Source organism: Melanaphis sacchari, unplaced genomic scaffold (genome assembly GCF_002803265.2).
Source record: "Melanaphis sacchari strain LSU unplaced genomic scaffold, SCAv2.0 Contig51_pilon_pilon, whole genome shotgun sequence".
Taxonomy (NCBI): Eukaryota; Metazoa; Arthropoda; class Insecta; order Hemiptera; family Aphididae; genus Melanaphis; species Melanaphis sacchari.
The window spans coordinates 843,292-868,334 of NW_020271353.1; the positions used below are offsets into that span (position 1 = coordinate 843,292).

Here is a 25,043-nt window from a genome sequence, read left to right on the forward strand (position 1 = left end):
CACAGAAACATATTGATGAAGCAATAAACTTTCAATAGGGTCTGAAATGGTCATAAAAAACAGAAAAAATAGCTACAAATCCACTTAAGAAATTTGGTATGAAGAAAAAATTACAAAATAAATTTAAGAGGATAATATTTTAAATTGAATAATTTATAAATATTTTAAATTGTTGACTTATTTTGCTTTTTTCTCATTTATATAAAAAAGTTATTATTCAATATAATGTAATCATAAGTTATTCTAATTGCAAAAATATTACAAGTATAATCAAGGGTTTTTTTTTTAAGCGTTTGAAGTTTAACCTTTATAGAAAAAAGTTTTAAAATAACAAAAATATTTAAATATTAATCGGTTTAAAATACATTTAACTTAATTTTAATATTCTAAGCTTTGTAAATTTAGTACAAAAAAAAAATTATTATTGTATTTTGGGTATATTTTAATGGTTGTAAGAACATCTTATAAATATCCTTATATACAGCGTGATTCCTTTTAAAGTTAACATTAAATAATTCTATCCATTGACACTGGATTGAGGTGGGATGTTTTTAAATAGTTAGGGACTATTGAAAAAAACATATTACAATTAATAAGAAAAATCCTAAAAAAAGTTAATATTGATAATAATGTCTGTAAATAGCTTAAAAAGATCCAGTATATTTTAAAAATTTATTTTGACAATAAAATAATAAAATAAATATTTTGTGAAAACTTCAAGTGTAGTGAAGAGGTTTTGTTTGTAAATTCTAGTTTTTCCTAATCTATTATTATTTCACCCGATTGTTTTGAAAAGCACTTAGAATTTTTTTTTTTTTATTCCCTAAAATACAAACTAGAATCATTTATCAACCATAAACCACCCTATTTAAGTGTTTTTATTCATTTAAAAAGTGATTAAAAAATATACACACATCATCGTAATGTAATACGATAAATACGTAATCGTCATACCATACATCATAATTATATGATGTCATAGACGTTATATTGATGTTGAACTCCATGACGGTGAAACACCACGTTTCGTTCTTACGTACTTATCGCTCTATCTATCTCTGTGCCCGTAAATTGATCGTTATTGCTATTATGAACATTTGTTTTTCTCATTAAATTGATTATTTCCGTCATTTGTTCTATAGTCGATTGTTTCTTCTCGACAATTCGTTCTTTTTCAGATATTTGTTCGCTGTTGACAAACGTTGACACCACTCAATAATAATAATAATAATGTTTGAACGCAATTGATGCAAACATAATATTTATGTTATTTCTCATACATGAATATAGTAGTTAGAAACGCACTTAGTCAAACACGTAAAAACAAAATGATCCATCTCACCATTTTTCAGAAATTTGTTTGTTGTACGTTTCTGTTAGTTGTAAGTTTTTAATATTTAATCTTTGTATTTCGTTTTTAAGATCCTCGATTTTTGATTCAAATTCTTCTCGAACAAACGTATTAATCCAACAACCAGCCCTAATTTCCCAATCTTTTATTACTTTTTTCAACTCGATACAGTCATTTTTTAAACGATTGATACTGTTGGTATAGTCCTGGTTTTCAAGTGTCTGTAAATTAAACAAAATTATATTTATTAAATTAAATTATAGTTATACACTGTATTCATTAAATGATTAAACAGAACATATGTTTCAATTTTTGAATTAAACGAATAATTTTAATGTAAATGTTTAATAAAAATATGATATTCATACCAGACGTTTGACTATCGATTCGAGTTCCAAAATTATTTCTTCCCTAAAATTAACATATTATACATTTAATTTATTAAATTATCAATGCTTTAATAATATACTATTAAAATAATTAATCTTACTTGAGTCTTATTTGTTTTTGTTGTTTAATATTTAAATCAGATTTTTCACTTAATAGCAAAGAACGTTGCACAAATTCGGATCTCTTTTGTCCGACATCGGCTCTCAATTCAAGCAGTTTTTGATTAGTTTTTTTATATCTATAATAATGTATGTTTATATATAATATTATTATCGTTAGTCGATATTTTACTTATTTCCAAGTACAATTATTTCTTCTTGAAACAAATCCTTCTCCCTAGAAACTTCGATAAAATTATTTTTTAACTTGTTTCTCTCATTGAACAATTTTTCAATTCTCATGGTTTTTTCAGAGTCTGTCTTCTCTAAATCATCTACTTTTTTATTTAAAATATCTATTTTTGAATTTAATGCCAAGCTTTGTTTAGACATGGTCAATAAGTCTTCATTTTTTACACTTAAATCGTGTTTTGTTTTTTTCAATTCCAAATCCAATAATGATTTTTCGCAGGTCATATTTTTTAAACTCGCTTCTAATCGATCTATGCTAATTTCTAATTGTTCTAAACTAATTCCACATGTCTGAATTTCTTTATCATCTTTATCTTTATTCAATTGCTCTTGAAGAGATTCTGTCATTTGTTTACTCTTTTCCAATTCAACCATTATGCCCTTGTGTTTCTCTTCTAGTTCTTTAAATAATGTCTGGTAGCTTTTTTTTGTCTTTAAAATAAAAATAAAATACTTAAGCATGTATTGTCTGAGTACAATATGTTTAAATACGTAACATGAATTTTTTAAATTACTAAAAATTAATTTATTTTTTATTAACTAAAAACTAATGCACTATACATACTTACCAAATTATCAGCTCTGTCAATGAAACGTTTTCTAAGTTCGCTTTGGGACGAACGTGGAATCAATAATGTTCGCGGATGATCTGATCTCTGAATTTTATTGTATTTATTACTAATAAACGAATTTTGTGACATGGTACAAATATAACTTTTTTCTTCTGTGTACGTATTTTTTTTCTTTGTTAATATTTTAATTGTAGGTTTGATCGGGGTAGACACCTGTTCTAAAATGACAGTGCAATGTTAATTCAATTTTAAATCGCCTATAGGTACTCACTTTTGACTGACGAAATGGGCCTAGTTTTATTTTTAGTAATGCGATCAGGCACCATGTTGTTTTAAAATTTTTGTTCTGCAAATATTGACGAAATAAAACTTAACTAAATTTTAATAAAATTACGCATTAACTCAATACATGTGCAACAAATAATTAAAATGTGCCAAATAAATATTCAATTTTAAACTGTTATAATATTTTACTATGGTAATGTAATATTCAATATCGTTTTCTTGCTAATTTATAATAAATAACTAATAAAAAAACATACCTATTTTTCCAAACATTTTTGGTGGATTTTAAAATAATTACATTTTTTTTTTTTTACAATATTGTTTGTTTCATATTTTTAAAATAGACACGAATCACACGGGAGTGAAATTAAACTTTGAGTCGTTTATATTAATATATCATAATTTAGCTAATAGCTACCTATCGCTCTATAGATATTATTATCTATGTATTTATTAGTTTGAACGTTTCTAAATCAAGTAAAAATGTTGATATAACGCATTGCAATTAAAGCACTCGATATATGCGACTAATTACCAACAATATGTTAATGCATTTATTATTATATTTTTTATTACTCACAGTTAAAAATTGCTTACTAATTCAACTTAAATGTGACTGGATTTAATCTCTTTTAATCAATAGGTTATGAGCCCTGCAGTATAGCTAAACAGTGAGGCGTTAAGTGTTTTTAAAAAACAATTAAATTTAATATAGTCAAAGTGAGGGAGTCATTTATGTGAAATGCAGAAAAAGTTTTTTTTTTTTTTATCAATAATAGTAATCATAATAACTTATTTTTATAATGTACAGATAGTGTGTAGATAATTCATTATTACGGATAAAGAATCTATAAAAATTAAAAAATTGAATAATGGCAATGAAAATTAGGAAATTTTAAATGAAAGTGATATAGATGCAACCGATATATTTATCGTTTTATTTGGAAAATTGAAGAAACACGTTCTTACGAAATTAAATACAGAAATTTAAGATGATATAAGAAAGAAGTATGGCATTGATTTTTCAATAGGTACTTTAAAAAGCGGATAACAGGGTTCAAAAGTATAAAGTCACCTTGGAGGATAAACAATCATTACAATACATAACGAATTGTAATACAACTAGAGTGATGTGAGACAAATTGTTTAGCGCAGTGTTTCTCAACCCATGGTATGCACACCACTAGTGGTACGCCGAAAGCTCAAAGGTGGTACGTGAAAGAAAAATAAATATTTATCATGAAATAAAATATTATTGTATACATAAAATATTATTTCGTTTATTTGATAACTAAACCAAATAACCGGTTTTACTCACATTTAAAGATAGACATTTAAATAAACGATAATCTCTATATTGTTGTAATAATGCTTGGTCGATTTATGTTTTAAGAAATTGTAGGTACATATTTAATTTTACTTTTGTTCAATATATGTTAATATTCTATTCATTTTTATAAGCAAAATGAAAAAATAGAGTTTTCTAAATTAGTGATACGTGAACATTTCCAAGATGTGTAGGTGGTACGCGGACGTTAAAAGGTTGAAGATCATTGACTTAGGGTATATAAACATAAGTCAGATTCTAAACTTTTAAATCTAGACCTAACACCTAACTTACAGTATTTATGAGTTTTTTTATTGTTCTTTGAGTTTATCTTTACTTTTTGCCATCAAGACTATGTCGTCTGTGTATGTTAAAATGCCAATCTTATTTACTTCTAATTTTAAAACTTTCTTATTTAGAGTTACTTCTTTTACTACTTTTTCTAAGGCTACCTAGCTCAAAACTTCCATCGATCAGTTTCCCCCGTTACCTTTTTGTTACTTATGTAATGAGCAGTTGACTCTTGTAATAATTATGTATTTATTGTATATTATTTGTATATTTCTTAATTAGAAAACTGATCATCTCCAGTGAGTTCACTGTTATACACATATGTTTAAATAGTGTATTAAATTAATAATCTATATGTGTTCCTAATTTAATTTACCATATTCTTGTAGCTATTTTAGCTTATCTAGTGTTAGGCGCGAGTCACAAGTGTCAACCTTGGTGTAAGAGCGGTTGTGACGAAAAAAAATGGATTAATTATAAGCTGACTAATTATTAATTATTAGTATATATTTCAATACTTCAATATTTTTATTTAATTAATAATAAATTCACCACATACCTTCCAAGTGCTTTTGTAAACAAATTAAAATACGATAAGTTGAACTGTAGAAATTAAAACTTAGTGGATAGCAAGAAGTTCTAATCCAAAAGGGACAAAAATGTTGTGTTAGTAAGTATCATTAGAACAATTGGTGCAAATAGTTTTTAAGATATTGGAGGGTAGCTAAAGCTCTACTACATATATAATAATATTGAATAAGCTTAAAAAGCTTTTTTGGGGAGCTATTGAAATTTTTAAGAAGTTTAGCTCCTAAAGTATATGATTAAAACAGTTAGATTAAGAATTTTAACTTATTAGTTAGTACCTAGGTAAGTACTTCTTTCCATTGAGTATCGTTTTTATTGGGTTTAGAATAATTTATTTTTATATCAAACCAAACTAATTTGTAAACGTTTTGACACATCAAGAATATCATCGAATATGATACTAAAATAATCACTACCTTTTTTACTTTTCGAGAGAATATAATTTATATTTGCTTTACTACAACATTCAATAATTTCATTATGTATTATTTTATTTGTGTATGTGACCTTTGAAGAAGTGTTTTGAAAATAGTTTTAAAGAACATTCTCATTTATCTTAACATAAAACTTAAATAGATTTCTAAAATTTCCTTCATTTAAATAAACACTTTGGTTATTGGTATTAATTGAATTTGCTATTAATAATATATTGTCATCTCTGTTTTCTCGAAACGAAATGTTTTAGGCAAAGGTGGGCATGAACTAGTTAAAAAGTTAAAAAAAATTAACTTTTTAACTTAACTAGTTAATTTATTTTCTAATCAATTTATGAACTTCAGGAGTTTAATTGACAGTTGAAATAACTTAGCTTTTTACATTTGATATTAGAAATTTTTTTAGTAAAATAATGAATAATAAATTTTATTGTTTTAATGTTTTATGATCTTCAATTGCTCTATTATATGAAAAATAATATTTGTTAAATTATTAATTTGAGATGTGAATACCTATTTCAAATTAATAAATTATATATTATACAACGTAAAAGGGTATTAATACTGTACATTGTGCATTAAGGTAAGTTAGTATTTTTTTTTTATATTAAATGTTAACTTATCGAGTTAAATTTATAATTTGTTAACGGTTAACTTCTAATTTTTCGATCTTGTGCTCTTTCAACTTAACTAAACTCGAGTTAAATATTTTCATTAACTTGCCCACTTTTGTTTTAGGTATATGCCTAAAAATATTATACTTTCGACTATTGAAATAAGGCCCATTCTTTCTCATTGGATTCTACCAAATGTTTAATATTAATTAAATTATGTCTTTCTAATTTGAGATTATGATAAGTCATCAAAAAACTTTTACCAAATTCTATAGATTCCTTGTGGCACTGCACTGTGTTTTTCATGATGAATTAAATCAACTATTTCGCTTCTAAACATTTTTGCAAATAAATGGCTGGGTCACAAATTTTAGTAAATTTACGTTTTTTTTTTTTTTAAACCACATTTATGTTGGTTATTAAAAATTGGACAATATTTAAAGAATAATTCCTGCATTAGTTTTAAATTTTAGTGTTGCTGGCCAAAATCAGAATACGACCGTGTTTCGTGTGTACTGTGCGTTGTACGGGGTATGTATTATTTATTATTCGACAATATTGTGAAAGAAACATTTTTTAAATTGACTATTAGAATTTTACGCGAGTGCCTTTTTTATTTTATTCTCGTAACCAAACCGTAACATTGAGCATTATGACTGGTAAGCGGATCGCTGGAGAACGAACGACGATGAAAAATCTGCAGTCAGAGCGATGCGTATCTCCGAGAAGACGCGAAAACGTCTCTAACGGTTCGAAAGACGGTTCAGTACACGTCGCTGGACGGTCGACCAGTGGCGTCGGCGGTGTAACGATTATGAAACGAGGTCGCCGGACGCGCATTGGCCGTCGGTCGAAGAGTCGCCGAAGACGTAGCCGGTCACGGTCTGGTCGTCGACACATGAGGAGACGTAGCGTTGGTAGTACCGCGGAGAACGCCAAAGACGACGACGCGACCACGGACGCCGAGGGAGATGACGACGATTTGTCGACGGTCGACGCGATGTCTCGGCGAAAGCGGGTAAGGAGACAACGAAGGGGACGAAATGGCAGGCAACGGCGTCGTCGACAATATCAGTCCGGTGGTGGTGACGACGACGACGATAACAATTACACCGATGCAGAAATCACTGACGAAGAAACCATCGAAGATGCTTCGTCGTCCAGCGACGGCGGCGCGGCTAGCAGTGTCCTCACGATGGCTGCCAGAAATTGCTGGAATCCTTTTAGCAGCGCCCGCAAGAGGAGGAGGTCCAAGAGCAGACGGTCTATGAGGTGCAAGAGGAAAATGAGGAGGAGGAGGAGGAGCAGCAGCAGCAGCAGGTCTAGACGGTCTGTAGGGTGCAGGAGGAAAAAAAAGAAAAGCAGTGGTCGCTGCAATATTTTCTCGCTCCGAGAACCCACTGTCGATGAAACGTCGGATGACTTGCAGCCTGAGACGAGTGGAACAGGCCATAGGAGCACCGATCCTGATGCGGTCTCTAGGACTCGGCGAGACGCCAGGAAATCGAGCTCGGCGTCCCGTTCCGACTACACATAAACACATAAACGTGGCTCGCCACGTCGTTTTTATAGCGTTCAGACGAAATTTATATATTTTATTTCAAAATCAATTTAATCAAAAATAAATAATATCGGTAAAACAACAATACCGATGTACCTTTGTTTCTACGCCGGAGTTATAAATATTTAGGATCGAATCTAACAATATTTATATACGGAAAAAGCAATAAATTAAGCCAATAAATGTCATTAAAACAATTGAAACACATTTCAAACATTTTACAATAGTAATTTCATTAACTTCGATTACCTACGACTTTTTTTCATATTTTTATACCTACTTATCCTGCATAGTACTTATGTAAAAACATATTTTAACAATACTGAATAATCAATCCATAAAACCCATGATGTAATTTTTCTAATATCAGTTGATTTATAAATATTTAATTCACTTACATTTATATCATATTTTAAATATACTAATCTATAATTGTTGAAAAGATTGCTATTATAACTTATTTAAAATCTCTAAAAATAAAAATAATTCAATAGTTTTACTTAACAACACTTTTACGAACTAAACGTATAGTAAAATAAAATAAAACAGCCCTCAGTAATAAAAACTTTATTTTTTAACTTTTATTTAAGCCTAACAATTTCTTTTTCAAAATGTATTTAGTATAGTTATATAGTTATCTAGTTAAAAATGTTTAACGATACTTCTAGTAAATTTGACCTTAAGATTTAGATGAAACCAAATTTGCGTTTAACAGTTTCAATTTGTGTTAGTTATTGTAAAATAGATTTAAATAGCCTATTATCAAAGTTAAATGTAAGAAACTAATTTAATTAAATTTTTTATTCTTAAATATTCAAACTGAGTATGCGAAATATTACAATTTAAAAATGCTTATATCTCGCTTTAAAAAATCGAAAAATATTATTAATTATCATAAAAATATTAATCTAAAACAATATTTTATTTATTTTATATTAATAATTGAATTAATTGTTGAATTTGAATTTTTTTTTAATAATAATATACAATTTTTTATTATTAAGTATACATTTTCAAACCTAATAAAATTGAGAATAAATATAGATTTTAATCTATTATTCACTAATAGTTTTATATAATTCAAATTTAACTTGGCGTTGCTGTAACGTATCTAGATTTATACATATTTAAAGTATCTAAAAAAAAAAACGAATCTGTTTCTATATCCTAATACTAATTGTAACTTTTCTTAAATTTTACGCATAGCCACATTATTGTATGCAGTCATTTGAATACATTTTTTATAGGTAATCAAATTTTGGTATATTAACAGAACCTCTTTATTGATTTATTTGTTGCTTTATCAGTCTAAATCTTGTCTTGCTTAGATAACACCATTTTTTGCTAATTTATTATTCACAATTAACTATTCATTTTAATAACTTAAAAGAACTTAAGATTTTGTATTATGCATGAAAAACTATATTTAAAATTTTAAAGTATATTTTGTTATGGGAATAAAATATAAAGAATATTAACTCGGTAGATTCAACTTTAAACACTATCGCACAGATAAGGGCAGTTACCATGAACGTTGAAACAAAATTACAATCATAAGCTTATTGTATAATTTTTTTTATGTTAACTTTCATATTACTTTTTATTTATAATTGTTGATTTCATACTAAATCTCATTATATTTTAAATCAGAATAATTGAATAGTTTTAAATTAGTTAATAAGATTCAATGATATTGTTGACCAATTGAATAAAATGTAATTTAATTGCTATATCAATCACATAGGTAATAAGTTTTTGTGTAAATGGAAATAACACACGTTCTGAATACAAATTGAATATAGAACGTTTTGGAAAAAAGTAATAATTTAGGTTTATTTTTAGGTAGAGCGTATGTTTTAATAAAAAATAGCGGTTTCAATCGATTTTTATTCAATTTTCTATAAAATTTTTGGCATAATTCTTTAATATTAGAAACATGTGTATTTTTTACATGAAATAATAATTATTTCTGCTTTATAATTTATCATCAAATAAAATATGTCCTATTAAATTATTCGAAGTAATATTGTGAAAGAGTTGTTATTTAATAGTCATACCAAAAGAATTTAGATACTATCTAAAGAAAATTTTTTAACTTAAAATTCAAAATCAATTATTCTTAAAGATGACAATGAAATGATTGTATTATTATTAAAGAATATTATGATTATTAAAACAGTTATATTTTTTTTAGTATACTATGGAACATTAATTTTTATATTCAGTTGATATCACAAATTTTTAATTTAAAGTGAAGATACTCATTAATTTTGATATATTTTTGTTATTTTAGTATTAAAGATTTATACTTGTACTATATTTCCTAACTTGATTGGATTGTTTGCAATAGGAAATTACTATTCCTGAAAAAAATAGTTTTTTTTTTGGGAACAACACGTTTTGCATAGAAACACTCAAGTTAAAAATTAAAAAATGCAAACTTTTATTTACTAAATAATTATTGATAAGTTGTAAATATTTTACAATTGAATTAAGAAAGAATTCACTTTATGAATTATAACTACACGGATTATACAATTGTATACAAAATAAACAAACTGTAAATGAATCATAATAAATATTTAAATAAAGGAGTATAGATTAAATTAATAATATATAGTTTAAATCCAATAAAAAAAGTTCTTTTGCTTCAGCTTATAATATTTAAAAAAATAATGAATTTGGGTCGCATAATAAAGAATCCAAATTGAAATCATTGTCAATGTCTTGATTGTCCTGTTGACTTCCAATAATCTCATCAATATCGATATCAGTTAAATCATCCATAATTAGATCAGCTAAAAATAATAATAATTAATATTTAAATGCTGAGAAATAAAACAAAATAATACTTTTAAAATATGTTATACAAATTGTGAAAAGATATTTAATTAAATCAACATGGTATAAGACTACAAGAGTCAGATAAGGAATGTTATAAATTAATTACTATTACAATAACTCATAAAAAAAAAAAAATTAATAAACTTTAGTACAACTTCTTAAAAGTAAAAATAATTAACTCCCAATTGAAAATGTTGTTTTGTGATATTCTAAACGTTTATAAATAGGTTAAGGTATTGATTTGAAATATGTTTTCTCTAATTATAAATGGATTATTTTTAAATATATCATATTCAAAAATAAAATTGTTAGAATTATATTAGATATCAGATTACTAAATTGATATTATGATAGCGTTATAAGTCTATCCAGTGTCCATCTGGTTCACGATTAGATCTGTAAAGTAGTTTTTAATGGGCCTCGAAACTACATACAAGTTTAAATTTAAAAAAAAGTCCAATAAACATGAGTTACATTCATTAAATAAGCTATAAATTATTATTAAAACAGCAGTTTTCTTAATTTGCTGCTAGAATATCTTAGCAAATTAGTAATATCATCTTTTTTTATAAATTGAATGGTGTTTTTTAACAAAGAGAAAATAATAGAAGATTAAAGATCTAGATACTGTTGACTTATTATAGGTTGAAATTTATTTTTAAAATTAAAAATTTGAAAACATTTATTCAAACCCAACTCGTATATACATACAGAAATTGTAAGAATATTATACTCACCAATACATAATGTCTCAAATGAATAATAAATTGTCGTTCAATCAAAAAGAATTTTAAATTTTAAATTAATAACCCATAAGTGATTTAAATTTGCTTATGAACCCCAAATACTATAAAAAAAAAAAAAAATACCTAAAGACTCTTAATAATCACAGGGTAGGCTAGGCAAGTAAAAGATATTTTTCATACATACATGGCACATCATAAATGTTTAAGTGTGTCAATAAATTTTTATAAAATATTTAACAGTTCATTTAAATTTTAAGCAAAATGTTTTCCAATGTCAGTTCATTTAAATATACTAAAATTTAATTTAATAAATTTAATTACGTTGTGCAGTAGTTTTAGTATTATTGATATCTTCAGTTTGTCTAGTCGCATTTAACATTTCAGCAGCTGTTATTTTTGTGCTTTTCGTCATTACATTTTTTCCAGTATTCTTTAAAAAATAAAACATAATAATAATTAATTGAATAGCTGAAAAACTAATAGTATACTATTACCAAATCAGTTCTGAGCCTATAATTTGCTTGTATGAAATTTGAACCATCCCGAGGAATTCTCAATCCACTAGCAGGCTTTATTGCAGGCAACGGTGTTTTGTTTAATTCATTACCTGCTTTAATTATTTCCTACAAATTGAACAACAAATTAAAATAATTTTTTATTTATACTTTATCGTTCAACTCTGTAATTCTCAACTTTTTTAAGTATATACAATAATTTTAACTACTAATAATGCACACACAATGCTTTAATCAGAGTTGAGCTAAGAACATGATTGCTTTACAACATTAGTGATAATTAACATAGCACTGGATATCAAAAATATCTAAAATCACTTATTTTAAAGCTTAAGCCATATTTGTAAGTAGAAAAGTCGAGAAATATAAAAGATGTCTACTCCATTTTTTTATCATAAATAACAAATTTAGTCTTAGAATAAATGTATATAATAATGCATTTAACTAGTATCATGAAAATCTCAAAATTAAATTGAATGTTTACAAAAATAACAACATTTAAACTAAATATGATTTTTAAATACTAAAACATTTTCAACAAATATAATATAAAATAATATATAATAAAAATAATAACATTAAATAAATATTTAAAACTATAATATATTATGTAACACAATATCATATACATAGTTAATAATATCTACAAATAAGCGTAATTTTAAATGTAATGAAAATTTTCATAATGTGACTAATGAAAAATGTATCTATTTAAATGTCATAATCTAATGAATGTTAAAATATTTTAGTAAATCTATATTTTTTGTCTTGTTAAAATTAAGTATTCATTTTATTATTACTCAAAGCATTATAATTAAAATAATAGCTCTGAATAGTTATCAAAATATGCACTACTATTAAGGTAATAACAATCAAATAATCAGATGAATTATACAAATTTCATCATGAATTATATTATTAGGTATATAATACATTTAAAATCTAATCGTCCTACAGATCAATTAAATTATAACACTTAATTTTACACAGGTAATTTAAAATAAATGTATACTTCAAGTTTATATACAACTATTTGGTTAAGTTATTTCATAATATCCAAAATATGAAATATTTTTTTTTTTTTTTAAGTTACAATTGTATAATTTTTGATAAATATAAATATTTGCTTAATATTATTTAACAGCTTTCAAATTAAAAAAATTTTAAGTGCTGAATTTTATAGTAATGTTGCGAATAAACGATGTTATAATTATTTTTTTCAATTGTTATATCCTTATTTTGACTCGATTAAATATATTTTTTTTTTAATTATTAATATATTTACAGCTTAGATATTTGTTTTTAATTTGTAGGTTTAATGTGAATAAATCAAACTTATCAGATGAGCTTAAGTATAGCTTACTAACATGTAACATAACCATCTTTCGTAACAAAAATTAAATCTTTTAAATTTACTAAGTATACATCATAACACATATATTATAATTATTATAGTTTATTTTTTCATGTTGCTAGTGGAAGAAATTACTATTAATAAAGAGTAAAATGACTGATATCATATAAATATTTGTTAAGAAATAGTTTATAGTTAACAAGAATCTAAGAATATAACAAATATTATATAACTTATGAATATTAACTAGTAATAAGAATTTTTGTTAGACTTAAGATTTAACTATCAAATAGAAATATACCAATAATTATATATTATCATTCAATCTATTTAAACAGTAAAAACAATCTATTTTTTTTATAAATGTTTATTATGAATTTAAGAAATTATGGTCAATTTAAATAAATGATATTGTGGTTTTGCAAACATTACTCTATCTCGCTACAATATTATGTTTGATTAGTTTGACATTGGTCAAGTCATTAGCTAGCAAAAATAGTTTTTAAATTGAGCGAATAATCACTAAAAGCTGCCACATTAGTATAATGTAAATATAAATACATACATATACATATAACATGTATACCTATAAAAATCTGTAAATACAAATAACATAAACATATGGTCTGTCTTTAGAATATAATGTGAATAAACTAACAGTGTCATTTAATAATGTTTCTTGAGCTCATACTTGAAACGCAGTCATCAGTTTTAAAATAAATTTAAAAACTTTTAAGATAAAAATTAATATAACATTACATCACGTGAAGGAAGTTTATTAAATACATTGTCTTGAGCCAATTGAATTGCCATTTTGACATCATCAACGTCAACTTCATCTTTATTAGCAAATGTTGAACAAGCTTTAGCATCTTCCAAAATGAGTGAAGTGTATCCTAATAAACACAACAAAAAATCTTTGTTGAAAAACAAACAGATACGTTTTTTTTCACTGTACGTACTGTAGTTAAATTCCAGCAAGTGGTTTAAAACTTGCTGTTCATATTCACGTATTCCCAAATCATTCATGATCGAAATAATTATTTGAGAATCTTTAGGCATGGAATTTCCTTGCGAAGACGACATTTTACTTTGTTTTCGCTGTTAAAAATAATAGTAAACTATTGGTTATTGAATAAATTGATATAGAACCTAATATAAAAAAAATTAAAAGATGAACTAGAACTCACAAAGTTACGAGAATTAAGACAAAAATCAAGACACGAAATCAACAGCAAAACGACGACTGATTGAAATGGTTAACCGTTTAACAATAAATAAATTATTAATTATATTTTATCATGGATTAAATAAATTGATAACAAAAAATTCAAACAGGGGTTCGCATAATATTATAACTAAGATGAGTCGAGTGTAATGCGCATGATTCGGTAACAGGATTTATGTCCTATGGCCACACCCTTCAGATCTTGTCGTTAACTTGTTATACGATTTTTACTGTTTGCACTTAGACATTGCTTTGCGTTAAATTCTGATGGGATTTGTAATTTATAATAATTTTCATCACATTTTATTATTATCAAATCATCATTACTTTTTACTATCAATTACATATTTCATAAACACAGTAACAAATATCGATAATTGATAAGTAATACGTGAACGAGACAGGGATATCCATTAATTTATCTTACATAGTGTGTAAATAAGTACCTATAGCAACGTGTTAGACCTTACGAGATTTGACATACCTACTTATATAATATAATATAGCACTGTGTTCTTCAACATTTTTGGACTCCGAACACAATTTTTTAGGTTTGTATTTTTCGTGACCGACGTATGCATTGTAGAAAAACAAAAAACAAAAATACAATAATTGTTATAAACTCCCATGTTAAAAGCACAAAATCTAAATTCTAAATAATTTTTATGATATCTTCGACCTAAACTGAGTATACCGAATAAACTGAGATTTCTTTCTTTTGCGAGGGTTTTCCTCCACGTTTGAAGTTGAAGGTACATTTGATAACATTGTTATGTCTTTATGTACATTATTTTGACTACTTTTCCAAATAACAAATTTATCCGTTTTATTTAATAAATTTACTTTGTTAAAAAAAAAAAATATAAACATAATTTTGACAAAATAAACAAAAAAATAAACTTTTATCTAAATACGACTAGTATAACGTGACTAACATTATTTATAATAGGTACTTCGTCTTTAGACCCTAGTTGCATTATGCATTTTGTCGGTGCGGGTGTGCATTTAATCGATCATTCCGCCCAGAGCCTAATCGGCAACCGCATACGAACCTTAAACTCAGCAACAATTTCGATTATGTTCATTGATTATGAAACTCTTTATCGATAACAATATGTATTATTTATAATAATAGCCCGGTTAACTCGTAAATTATTATGTTCAATGTCATAGATACTACTCATTTATTTCATCTATTAAATTAAATTTTTATTTTAAAAAAAAGACTTATCCTTAACGCGACCATTGATATAATATATGCATACTTAGTAGTGTAGTTATTGGTGGGGAGGGAGGAGGGGTGAAAGTGATAGATCCCCCTACTAGAGCTTTATTTTATGTTTAATGCATTGATGTATAGGTACTCAATGTATAAGATTGTTTGATTATAAAATTACCCATTTTATATTAAAATGATGGATACAATATGCAATATAAGGCTATAAGGGCATGGTGTAACGTGGTGTTTGGATTTTATGTTTATTACTAAAAAAACAAAAAAAACAAAATGATAACTACCTATACGCCACTTTTTATACTAATACATCATAATATGTAAACGTTATCCATATGATAATAAGTATGATACGGTTAACAAAAAATCAAAAATCACTACCAAGTATGAGGGTAACCAACGGAATATAAGGTCAAATAAGGTAATAGAACAAAATTGTTATTTTTTTTTATTTTGAATGATAAATGATGGAATTCCCTGTTATTGGTTTATTATGCACGTAGTATAATGGTTAATCAATACCATATATAACATTTTATAAATATTAAATACTATACGTACGTATTATAATTTATATTAAAGAAAGATAACTTAATGATAATTATTTGAATATTAAACACCAGTCCACTACCATTATTATACTTACCGTTTTACATATGTTGAACTAACCAGCTTCAATGTCATATAAAAAAAGAGCGACTTTAATATCTAAATTATTGAAATAAATGATTAGTATAAGTATATAATTTACAATAATAATTTATTTTTTTTAGTTTTCACTTTCTACTTGACTAATTTATAATTTTATCACGCCTGCATTAAAAGTTTAATTTTTAATAACGGTTTTAGCGTTTGACCATGATGAGTAATCAGTGGCGTATTTTAGTATTTCAGAATAGGGCTGACGCATATTTACCCCCCCCCCCTTCCCTCTCTACAACTGATCAAAAAAATCTTTTGTTATAATTATTTGTATAAAAGTCTCTTAAAAACTGCTAGGTAAACAATATAAATCATAGTGTACTGCTCATAAAACTTTAATTAACATAAAGTAAAATACAAATTTTTTCTCAGTTGTCAGTTAACACTTGATATAACTTGATATTAAAAACTTCGCAGTGTGTGTGAGGTACTGAGGTGATCTATTTTAATCAGAATATTACCATATTTAGTTATTATTATTAATACATATTTTTTATATTTATCTTCGTGTATGACAATAAACTAGTCACCAATGGGCGGTGACACCACACTGTGGTGAAACTATAAATTACTGATATAAAAATAATAACATAGTTAGTGGAAGGGAGGGAATGGAGTACACATTTGGTGAAAAAATATTAATGATTAACGTCAATGTTTAACTTATAAAATAATAAATTTTCATTTCTCATCTCTCTAAATCTTTAAAAATTTGTCGTTTATGCTACGGTACCCGTAGTCCCTATCTAAATACACCCTTAAACATGATATTATTCTGCTTAATTGTTTTTTTCCCCAAAAATATTGCGCTTGATTGATTTACCTAATTTCTTGCTCTTGCTACATAATATACTAAAGTCATTCGTTTTTAATTCACTACATTTAAATCAAAATCTGGTTTTAAATTCGCAAAAATAGCTTCTTCTATTACCTATCGCACCAACGATCGGACGCATCAAACAAAACAACATATAGATATTAAAATAGGTACCCAATACTTTTTTATTACCGATAGAGCGGTAGACGATAGCTCATTATAATACAGTAAAAAATACAAAACACGTTGACCGCCATAATATGATCACCAGCGGTCAGCTGTAATTTTTAAATTTTATATATTTGTGACCGCCGGTACCTATAAATGAATTAAGTTGTATACCTTTATTATTAACTTTTCTATGGCGCTATAATAATGCACCAAAATAAAGACTAGCATAACGGGAATTATTAAAAAATTTTTGATATAGGTAACTATAATACATTAAATTTTCAATTTTTTTTCAAATATATAGTACATGCGAATTTTGAAAACATTGAAAAATTTGCTTGGAGTATAACAAATACCTATTGAATGACTGCTGGCGGTCATGTGGTAGTCAATGTGTTTCAATCCTATTTTAAAATTTTTTTTATAGATTATTGACTATAGTAATTATGAAGATAGACTCATCCACAAACCAAGATATAAAACACCAAAATAGTAATAAATATATCAGATTAATAGATAAAAATTAATTTCAATCATCTTTGTCTACGTGAAACGCCTATATAAACATTTTCTACCAATTTTAACACTTTATATCTATAGTTAATTATTTTTTTAGACCTAGGTTATAATTTATTAAGATTTAAATAAAATAGTTTTAAATTTGTAATGATAGGTTAGTAAATCAAATTTTAAATAATTTAATAAACATTTTAAGAAAATTTATTTTTATAATAAATAATAAATATAATAACTCGATATTAATTAAATACAAATACTGCGGAATTTGAAATATGTGTGTCGTTTACTCGTATAATACTATCTTTGTTTTTTTATTGTGTTTGTGAGGTATAAAGAAAAACAACATTAAAACTATCAAAAATTATCCAACACTTAAAAAAAATAAAAGAACACAAACAGATACCTTTCACCGCAATTTCAACCTTTCAACCTTGAGATTCCCAGACACGGATCCCGCTTACATTAACGGGAGGGGTGGATTATATAAAGGTATATAAATTTAGATACCTACTAGTATTATAAATATATAATATATACATGCAATAGTACTTAATGTAATATGTCGCTTAGTAGGTCACAACTCACAACAATAATATTGTTATAAACAGACAACAATTTATTAATTTATGTAATAAAAATAAAAAAAAAGAAGATTTGTGACTTTGAATAATAACATAAACATATACTAACACACGATAACACAAATTATTGCTATTTAATATTTACTAAATTAAATAACACATTTTAATTCGGCCAACAAAGAGGAGGGCAGCCGCCCTTACTACTCCCTTGAATCCATGCCTGAAGATGCCCTAAAAAAAAACTAGTATTTTTTTAAATTTATTACATATAATTAATTTAATATATATTTTAATAACTACTTAAGGAATCAATTGTGTGAAATATAATTTGTTTAATTGTAGAAATCGATTATTATTACAAATTCCATAAACTAGTTAAAAGTTAAAACTGAATTTAAAAGTACATTTAAATATCGTGAAGTAAGATATTTTTAATTTTTAATTCTAATTTGTTTTGAGAAGACAATTTTTTTTCTGAAAACAATTATATAGTAACTATTATTAGAGACAACTAGGTACATGCAAATCATATGCAGTGTTATATTTTATAATGAACATTAAATTTAAATTACTAGACATTAAAAGATTTGTTGTAGAATATTTATCGTAATTTTTAACATTAAGATTTGTTCAATTTAATATCAATATTTTAATTTGTATTTATTTTTAGTTAAGCATCGTGCATTTAATAATATTATATATGTTTATCCATTTATGTGTATCGGTGTTATTCGTTATACAAGAGTAAGAACTGCTATAGATATAATAATATAATTATGTACTGTACGAAATTATTATTCAAATTGACAATAATAAGGAAAATATCTTGGACAAAATAACATCGAAAGACGGGTATATAGCATATTGTATTGAATAATTATCCTCAGATGCGCTTGTTTTTGTATGTGTATATCGAATAAATATATATTATTACTTATACCTACAATTATATGTAAGAATAAATTCCTTTTAAAAATGTACACACAATATATTATTATATAAAATGTAATGACAAATGAGGGAGGGACTTAGAATATAATAGAATAACATTCGAAAAGAATAAACAGGTTTTTTTTTGTGTTGTTGCATCAAGGCGGGTAGAAATTTACCTACCTGCAGGAATTTATATTATAGGTACAACCAACTGTGACAGGTGGCAAGTCGGCGCCTCAATTCCATGTAAGTATTGGAGCTATATTGTTGTACCGATCTTTTTTACAGGACGGAACATTTTATTGTAATATTGATTTGCTTTTGCATTGACGCACGTACGCGCCCTAACGTCCAAAATCCTAATGTTGAGATGTAAAATAACTGCCAAAATCGATTTAACACAGACTTATATTTCGAGATGCATTTGAAGGATTATTTTATATTATAAATCTGCTGTTGTAAAGCGTATAATTATTGTTAATTACTCACATAACGCTCACAATACTTATTATAAAATAATATGTTGATCGTCCGTTTGTGATACTCTGAATACAATTTAAATGTTAATGATATCTTTTGTATAAACTCGATTTACGAACAGGTCGTTAATAATCAAATATATACACATTACGTATACAGAATGATCTACCAAGCAAAATCATCCCTATTTTTCATTAACTACTTATGGAATATCGTGCGGTGATAAAAGTTTTTGTTTTTCAAATAATAATCCCCCCTTTTACCATAAATTATTTATCTGAGATTTATATATATTTTTAATTTTGATGTATATAATTCAATATACTGGAACCAGTAATTTTTTAGTTATTAAGGTAATTATACTGTATGATTGAAAGTTAAAAATGGTTTTAAAAAAATTTAAAATAAATACTATAATTATGGATCTAATCTAGTTTTTATAATACTCCAACTATTTTTACAAATTATAAATGTTATTAAAAAAATTACTAACTTTTTCAAGTTCCCTTAGCCCTCATATTTCCAAGCCCATTATTACTTAATACAAGCATTTGAATAACTCAAAAGTTACTCATTCAAATTTTTATTTTGATGCGTCCATGTTTTCTAAAAAATTATCTAAATAATTAACGGTAGAAAAGTAAGGGAAGTTAACAATTGAAAAACAAGAATTTAGTTTATATCTCTACAGTATAGTCTCTAAAGTACAAAAAAAAAACAATATGGTCTTAAGGGTATCGTTAAAAATCAGATTCTGAATAATTGTCATATTTAAAAAAAGACGATGAGCATGCTTGAGTGAAGGAGGCTTAAATATTTTCTTTTTTCCTTATACACGATTAAATAACTACCACTGATTTTTAATTATTATTTATTTATTTATTTATTTTTTTTTTTTTGTGAAAAAAAACTTCATTTGTCTTTGTAATTTGTTTTAGACAAACTTCTATACCATTTAATAATCTATAACCTAAAATAAAAAATAATTATGTTCAAAAGCTGACTATCAATTTTTATAGCTAATAATAGCAATTTTAATAACCATTTAATAACTGTTAATAAAATATAAGTACTACAATAGAGCGTAGGCTTCTATAGACTGTAGCTGACATTAATTATTATGTTATCATATAAAAAGCAACTTTTACTAATTATTTGATAGAAAAACTAATACACTAAGAAAATTATACGACTTAAAAACTATGACCCTAATGTCATATTTCTGATAATATGATGAGAATTCTGTAAATTTTTTAGTTAAAGGGGTATGACAAAATTTCTACCCAGTACTCCTTGTACCGTTTATATTACTTTAAAATAAACAAAAGCCATAAAATTAATAGATTTAAATTCACCAATAACAAATAATTTTTAAAAATCAAATGACGCCACTGCTATTATTTATATTATTATTAATTAATGTCTATAGTGTGATATGTAATATTACATATTTATTAAATAATAAAATATGTGTAGGTAGGTAACTAATTTTATTAAAAAATAAAAACATTGTCTTTTATGGTTAATTGTACCTACATTGTAATATTTTAATATTATTATGTACCTATTGTGTTATAATAAAATCGATATCTACCAAGTACCTAACCACTCAGGTCAAACTATATTTTTTGAACTAATGTTGCTTGACTTCAAATAAATAACTAAAACTGAATTTTCGATTTTTCAAAAATTATGTACCTATTTCAAAAACGCAGAACAATATAATGTTGGATCAGCAGTATCACTATTTTCCGTCTTAAAATTTCTTTAAAAAAAAAAAAATATGTCTATAAATAAAATTAAAATTATTATTGTATTGTTATTATTATTACTAATATTATTAAAATTATCTTATACTAAAAAATAACTCGGTTTAAATAATTATTAGCTGAAAATTGATTGGTAATTGATTTAAGACTATGAATTCATATACACGCAATAAAGCATAGTACAGTGGAAATCACTATAACGAACATCGCTTAGAACGAGATACTGCATACAACGAGCAAAAATTTAGATGCCGACACGAGCCTATAATATGATTGTATGTTAAAATATACCTACGTTAACGAGTATGGTTATTACAAGATATCGGCAATAACGAATAAAATACATTGAGTTATAAAATAAATATTTGGTTACAAAGGACTAATCGTTATCTTTTTCTTATTGTGCACCAATTATTATCCCATTATTTAAGTTGATCGGCCTGCTCGCTATACTGCATTTCTATAATAAGTATTTAATCTTTATCGTGTAGATATTGATTTACAATCCAAATGATACAAGGTATGATGTTTTTAAATTTATAAAATATACAGTAGTGTCAGTTGTTTAAAAATGTACATCATGTCATGTCATCAGTTTATGTTATATGAAAAAATAACGATAATCGGGCGATTAGAAAATGGTGAGAAAAATAACGTGATCGCAAAAGAATTCGGTACCTCTTTGTCAACGATATCAACAACGTGGAAAAGTCGGGATACGTTGAAAAATATGTTTCAATTTCAAACCATGCCACTTCAGGCAAAACGACTACGTACTGTACAGCATAAAGATCTTGAAGAAGCTATGCTAACATGATTCAAACAACAACGGGTATTGAACTTGCCTATAACTGGTCCTATTTCCAATTTTGCAAACAAAAACTGACCAACTGGCTGAAAAAATTTGAAGATAGAAAATTTCAAATGTTCTGCATCTTGGATTCAGCGCTTCTAACAATGACACAATATTGGATTTGGCAACAAATGCTCGTTCTAACCGTGTTCGTATATAACAAGTAACCGGTTACAACGAGAAAAATTAGTTGTCCCTTGAAACTCATTATAGCCGATTTCTACTGTGCATACAAAAAGACATATTATAGATTAAATCTTGAAGATTAAAAGAGTTTTTTGGCTAAAACGTATAATTAAATATTATATATCATTGGATACAGTGATACTATTAATGAGTGGTGTATGTATAGGTTCTTTGTCTTATAATAATAGTAAGAGTCTCTGACAGGTGAAATAGGTAGGTATATTTCTTAATTTCATCCATACGCCATCATACCAAATTATTGTATAAAACAATTTAATACTATTATTATTTTTTAAAAACATATATATTTTTTAAATGTATTACCAACTCTAAATTATTGTATTTTATTTGTTTTTAAGGGTTTTCTTAATATAATATACGAGTATGTTTATGTACTTTTTATTTTTGTGAAAATTAAGAGGATTATTGTTAAAAGTTAGAAATTATTTTTACTTAATATCAATAATCTATTTATTGTAACAATAAATTATTAATAACCTATATTTATATTAATTTAATTATCCAAGTATTATTTTTGATCGTAAAATTACAGAAAAATAAATATGAAGTACCTATATAATAAATGTAGGTAGATATTTTTTACCACAGAACTATGATTTTTGATAGATACAAAAAAAATTCTTTCTTTGTAGTTTTAGTCTTTTCAAATTACAAACTTTAAATGATAAATATTAGAAAATATAAGTATAAATTAATTAATTTATGATTACGGTCTAAACATGAAAAATGTTAAAAATTATATGATTTTATCTTATAATATATGTTATCTTTCTTTTTTGAAATTATTTATCACTACATATGTTAACTATTCCATGAAAGAGAAATCACTATTTTACACTTTATGAAATTAAAAAAAAACCATTAAGGGCATTAAGTATGTATTATTTATTAGATATGTACATTGAAATTTTTAGAAATTGCAGTTTTAAATTTTTTGCTATTAATTTATGAAATTGAGACCATATTTTTCACTCGAATATTACTTAAAATGATTTTTGAATACTTCAATTGGTTTTTGATAGAAAATATAAATGAGTTTTAAACTTTTAAATTATCAGGACCACATTCGAAGTAATTAATTTTTCGTTTTGTCTGATTGAAAATTAACGTTTCAGTAAAATAATTTATGAATTTCCATTAATTTGCTTTATGTTTCCAGTACCAAAAATATTACCTAGTATTGAATAAGATAATCTTATAATTATTCACAGAAAACATAGACATAGTCAAAACAGCATTGAACACCTGGACTCTTATAAAGCTTGAAGGTTGTATGAAAGGTGGCCTAAAGTGATCAAAAAGTGGGCTATCGGTTAAAAATTTTAACAATTTCAAAAAAATCTAGATTAAATAAAGAAACTATTAAATTAATAAAAATACTTGAAGAAATATAAAAATAGCATATGAATATGGAAAAATTAAGTACAACTATTAAAATTTCTATCATAGAAATGAATTCTGAAAAAGCCTTATGTACAGCTATTTAAATCATTTAATAAACACGCTTACATCACGAAAAGTATGATTTCACTAATGTAACTTGTATATATAATGATTTTTTCTGGAAGCTAAGCTTGTTATGGAGACAAGAGTCCTTAAAAATAATTACTTGAACATAATATATAAAATTATTAAAATTATTATATTTTATTTGGTGATTAGGTATAGACTTAGTTAAGATGCAAGCTTACTGTTTTTTATTGCTTACATTTTCTAACAAAAGCATTTCTATTCATAGAAGGTTTCACGAATATAGTGATAGTGAACGTCGAAGTGCTTAGTTCATTTGTGGAACTCAGGATTCTCTACTAGTTTAATAGTACTTTAATTGTTAGTGTTTGCTATCTTACTTATACAAGTTTATATGCGATGTTTAGTTTAATTTCAACTAGATTAGAGCCCAATACAGTTAGTACCTACCTAGTGGTATCTTATGATTAGATATAAAAAGGTAATTACTTTAAGTACTTATAATTTATTTTTACTTGTTAATTACAATTTTCTGAAAAATCATGTATTAAATTATTTACAATGGCCCTAATATTGTATTTTTCTAATATTTGGTATACATATTAAATGGTCGACAGAACCAAAAGTTTTTTTACATCTAGAAAAATTTCTATTACTGCTTTTCTTTCTTTTACTTTATGATACATATATGTATAAATACACGTGTGTGACTAATTACTGTCATTAAACAGCATTATAAATGCCTTTATTTTTCTTAAAAAAAAATTTATTCTTTGAAAATTTTGAACTTGTTTCTAAAAAGTTATGTGATGATAATCTTTTATCACTTTTTTTAAATTTAAATAAATATAATCAGT

At 25.5% G+C, this 25,043-nt stretch overlaps 3 protein-coding genes across 3 annotated transcripts; 1 reads left to right on the forward strand and 2 right to left on the reverse strand.

The window, feature by feature from the left end:
- Nucleotides 1-1,032: 1,032 nt before the first annotated feature.
- Nucleotides 1,033-2,995, reverse strand: LOC112599454 (spindle pole body component 110-like; the record flags this gene model as incomplete). Its single annotated transcript, XM_025346370.1, has 7 exons — nt 1,033-1,189; nt 1,343-1,572; nt 1,720-1,762; nt 1,842-1,979; nt 2,033-2,523; nt 2,661-2,881; nt 2,935-2,995. Coding segments are annotated over 7 exons (1,341 nt in total), but the record flags the coding sequence as incomplete, so codon positions are not given.
- A 3,859-nt stretch (nt 2,996-6,854) lies between these two features.
- Nucleotides 6,855-7,739, forward strand: LOC112599455 (U1 small nuclear ribonucleoprotein 70 kDa-like). Its single transcript, XM_025346372.1, has one exon. It carries the CDS (start codon nt 6,855-6,857, stop codon nt 7,737-7,739), a length of 885 nt encoding a protein of 294 aa, XP_025202157.1.
- A 2,655-nt stretch (nt 7,740-10,394) lies between these two features.
- Nucleotides 10,395-14,480, reverse strand: LOC112599485 (transcription initiation factor TFIID subunit 9-like). The gene is made up of 6 exons (XM_025346407.1): nt 14,413-14,480; nt 14,185-14,323; nt 13,982-14,118; nt 11,848-11,976; nt 11,675-11,783; nt 10,395-10,561 (listed from the first exon to the last, which is right to left on the reverse strand). Exons 2-6 carry the CDS (start codon nt 14,306-14,308, stop codon nt 10,428-10,430), a joined length of 633 nt encoding a protein of 210 aa, XP_025202192.1. The 5' UTR covers nt 14,309-14,323; nt 14,413-14,480; the 3' UTR covers nt 10,395-10,427.
- Nucleotides 14,481-25,043: the final 10,563 nt, after the last annotated feature.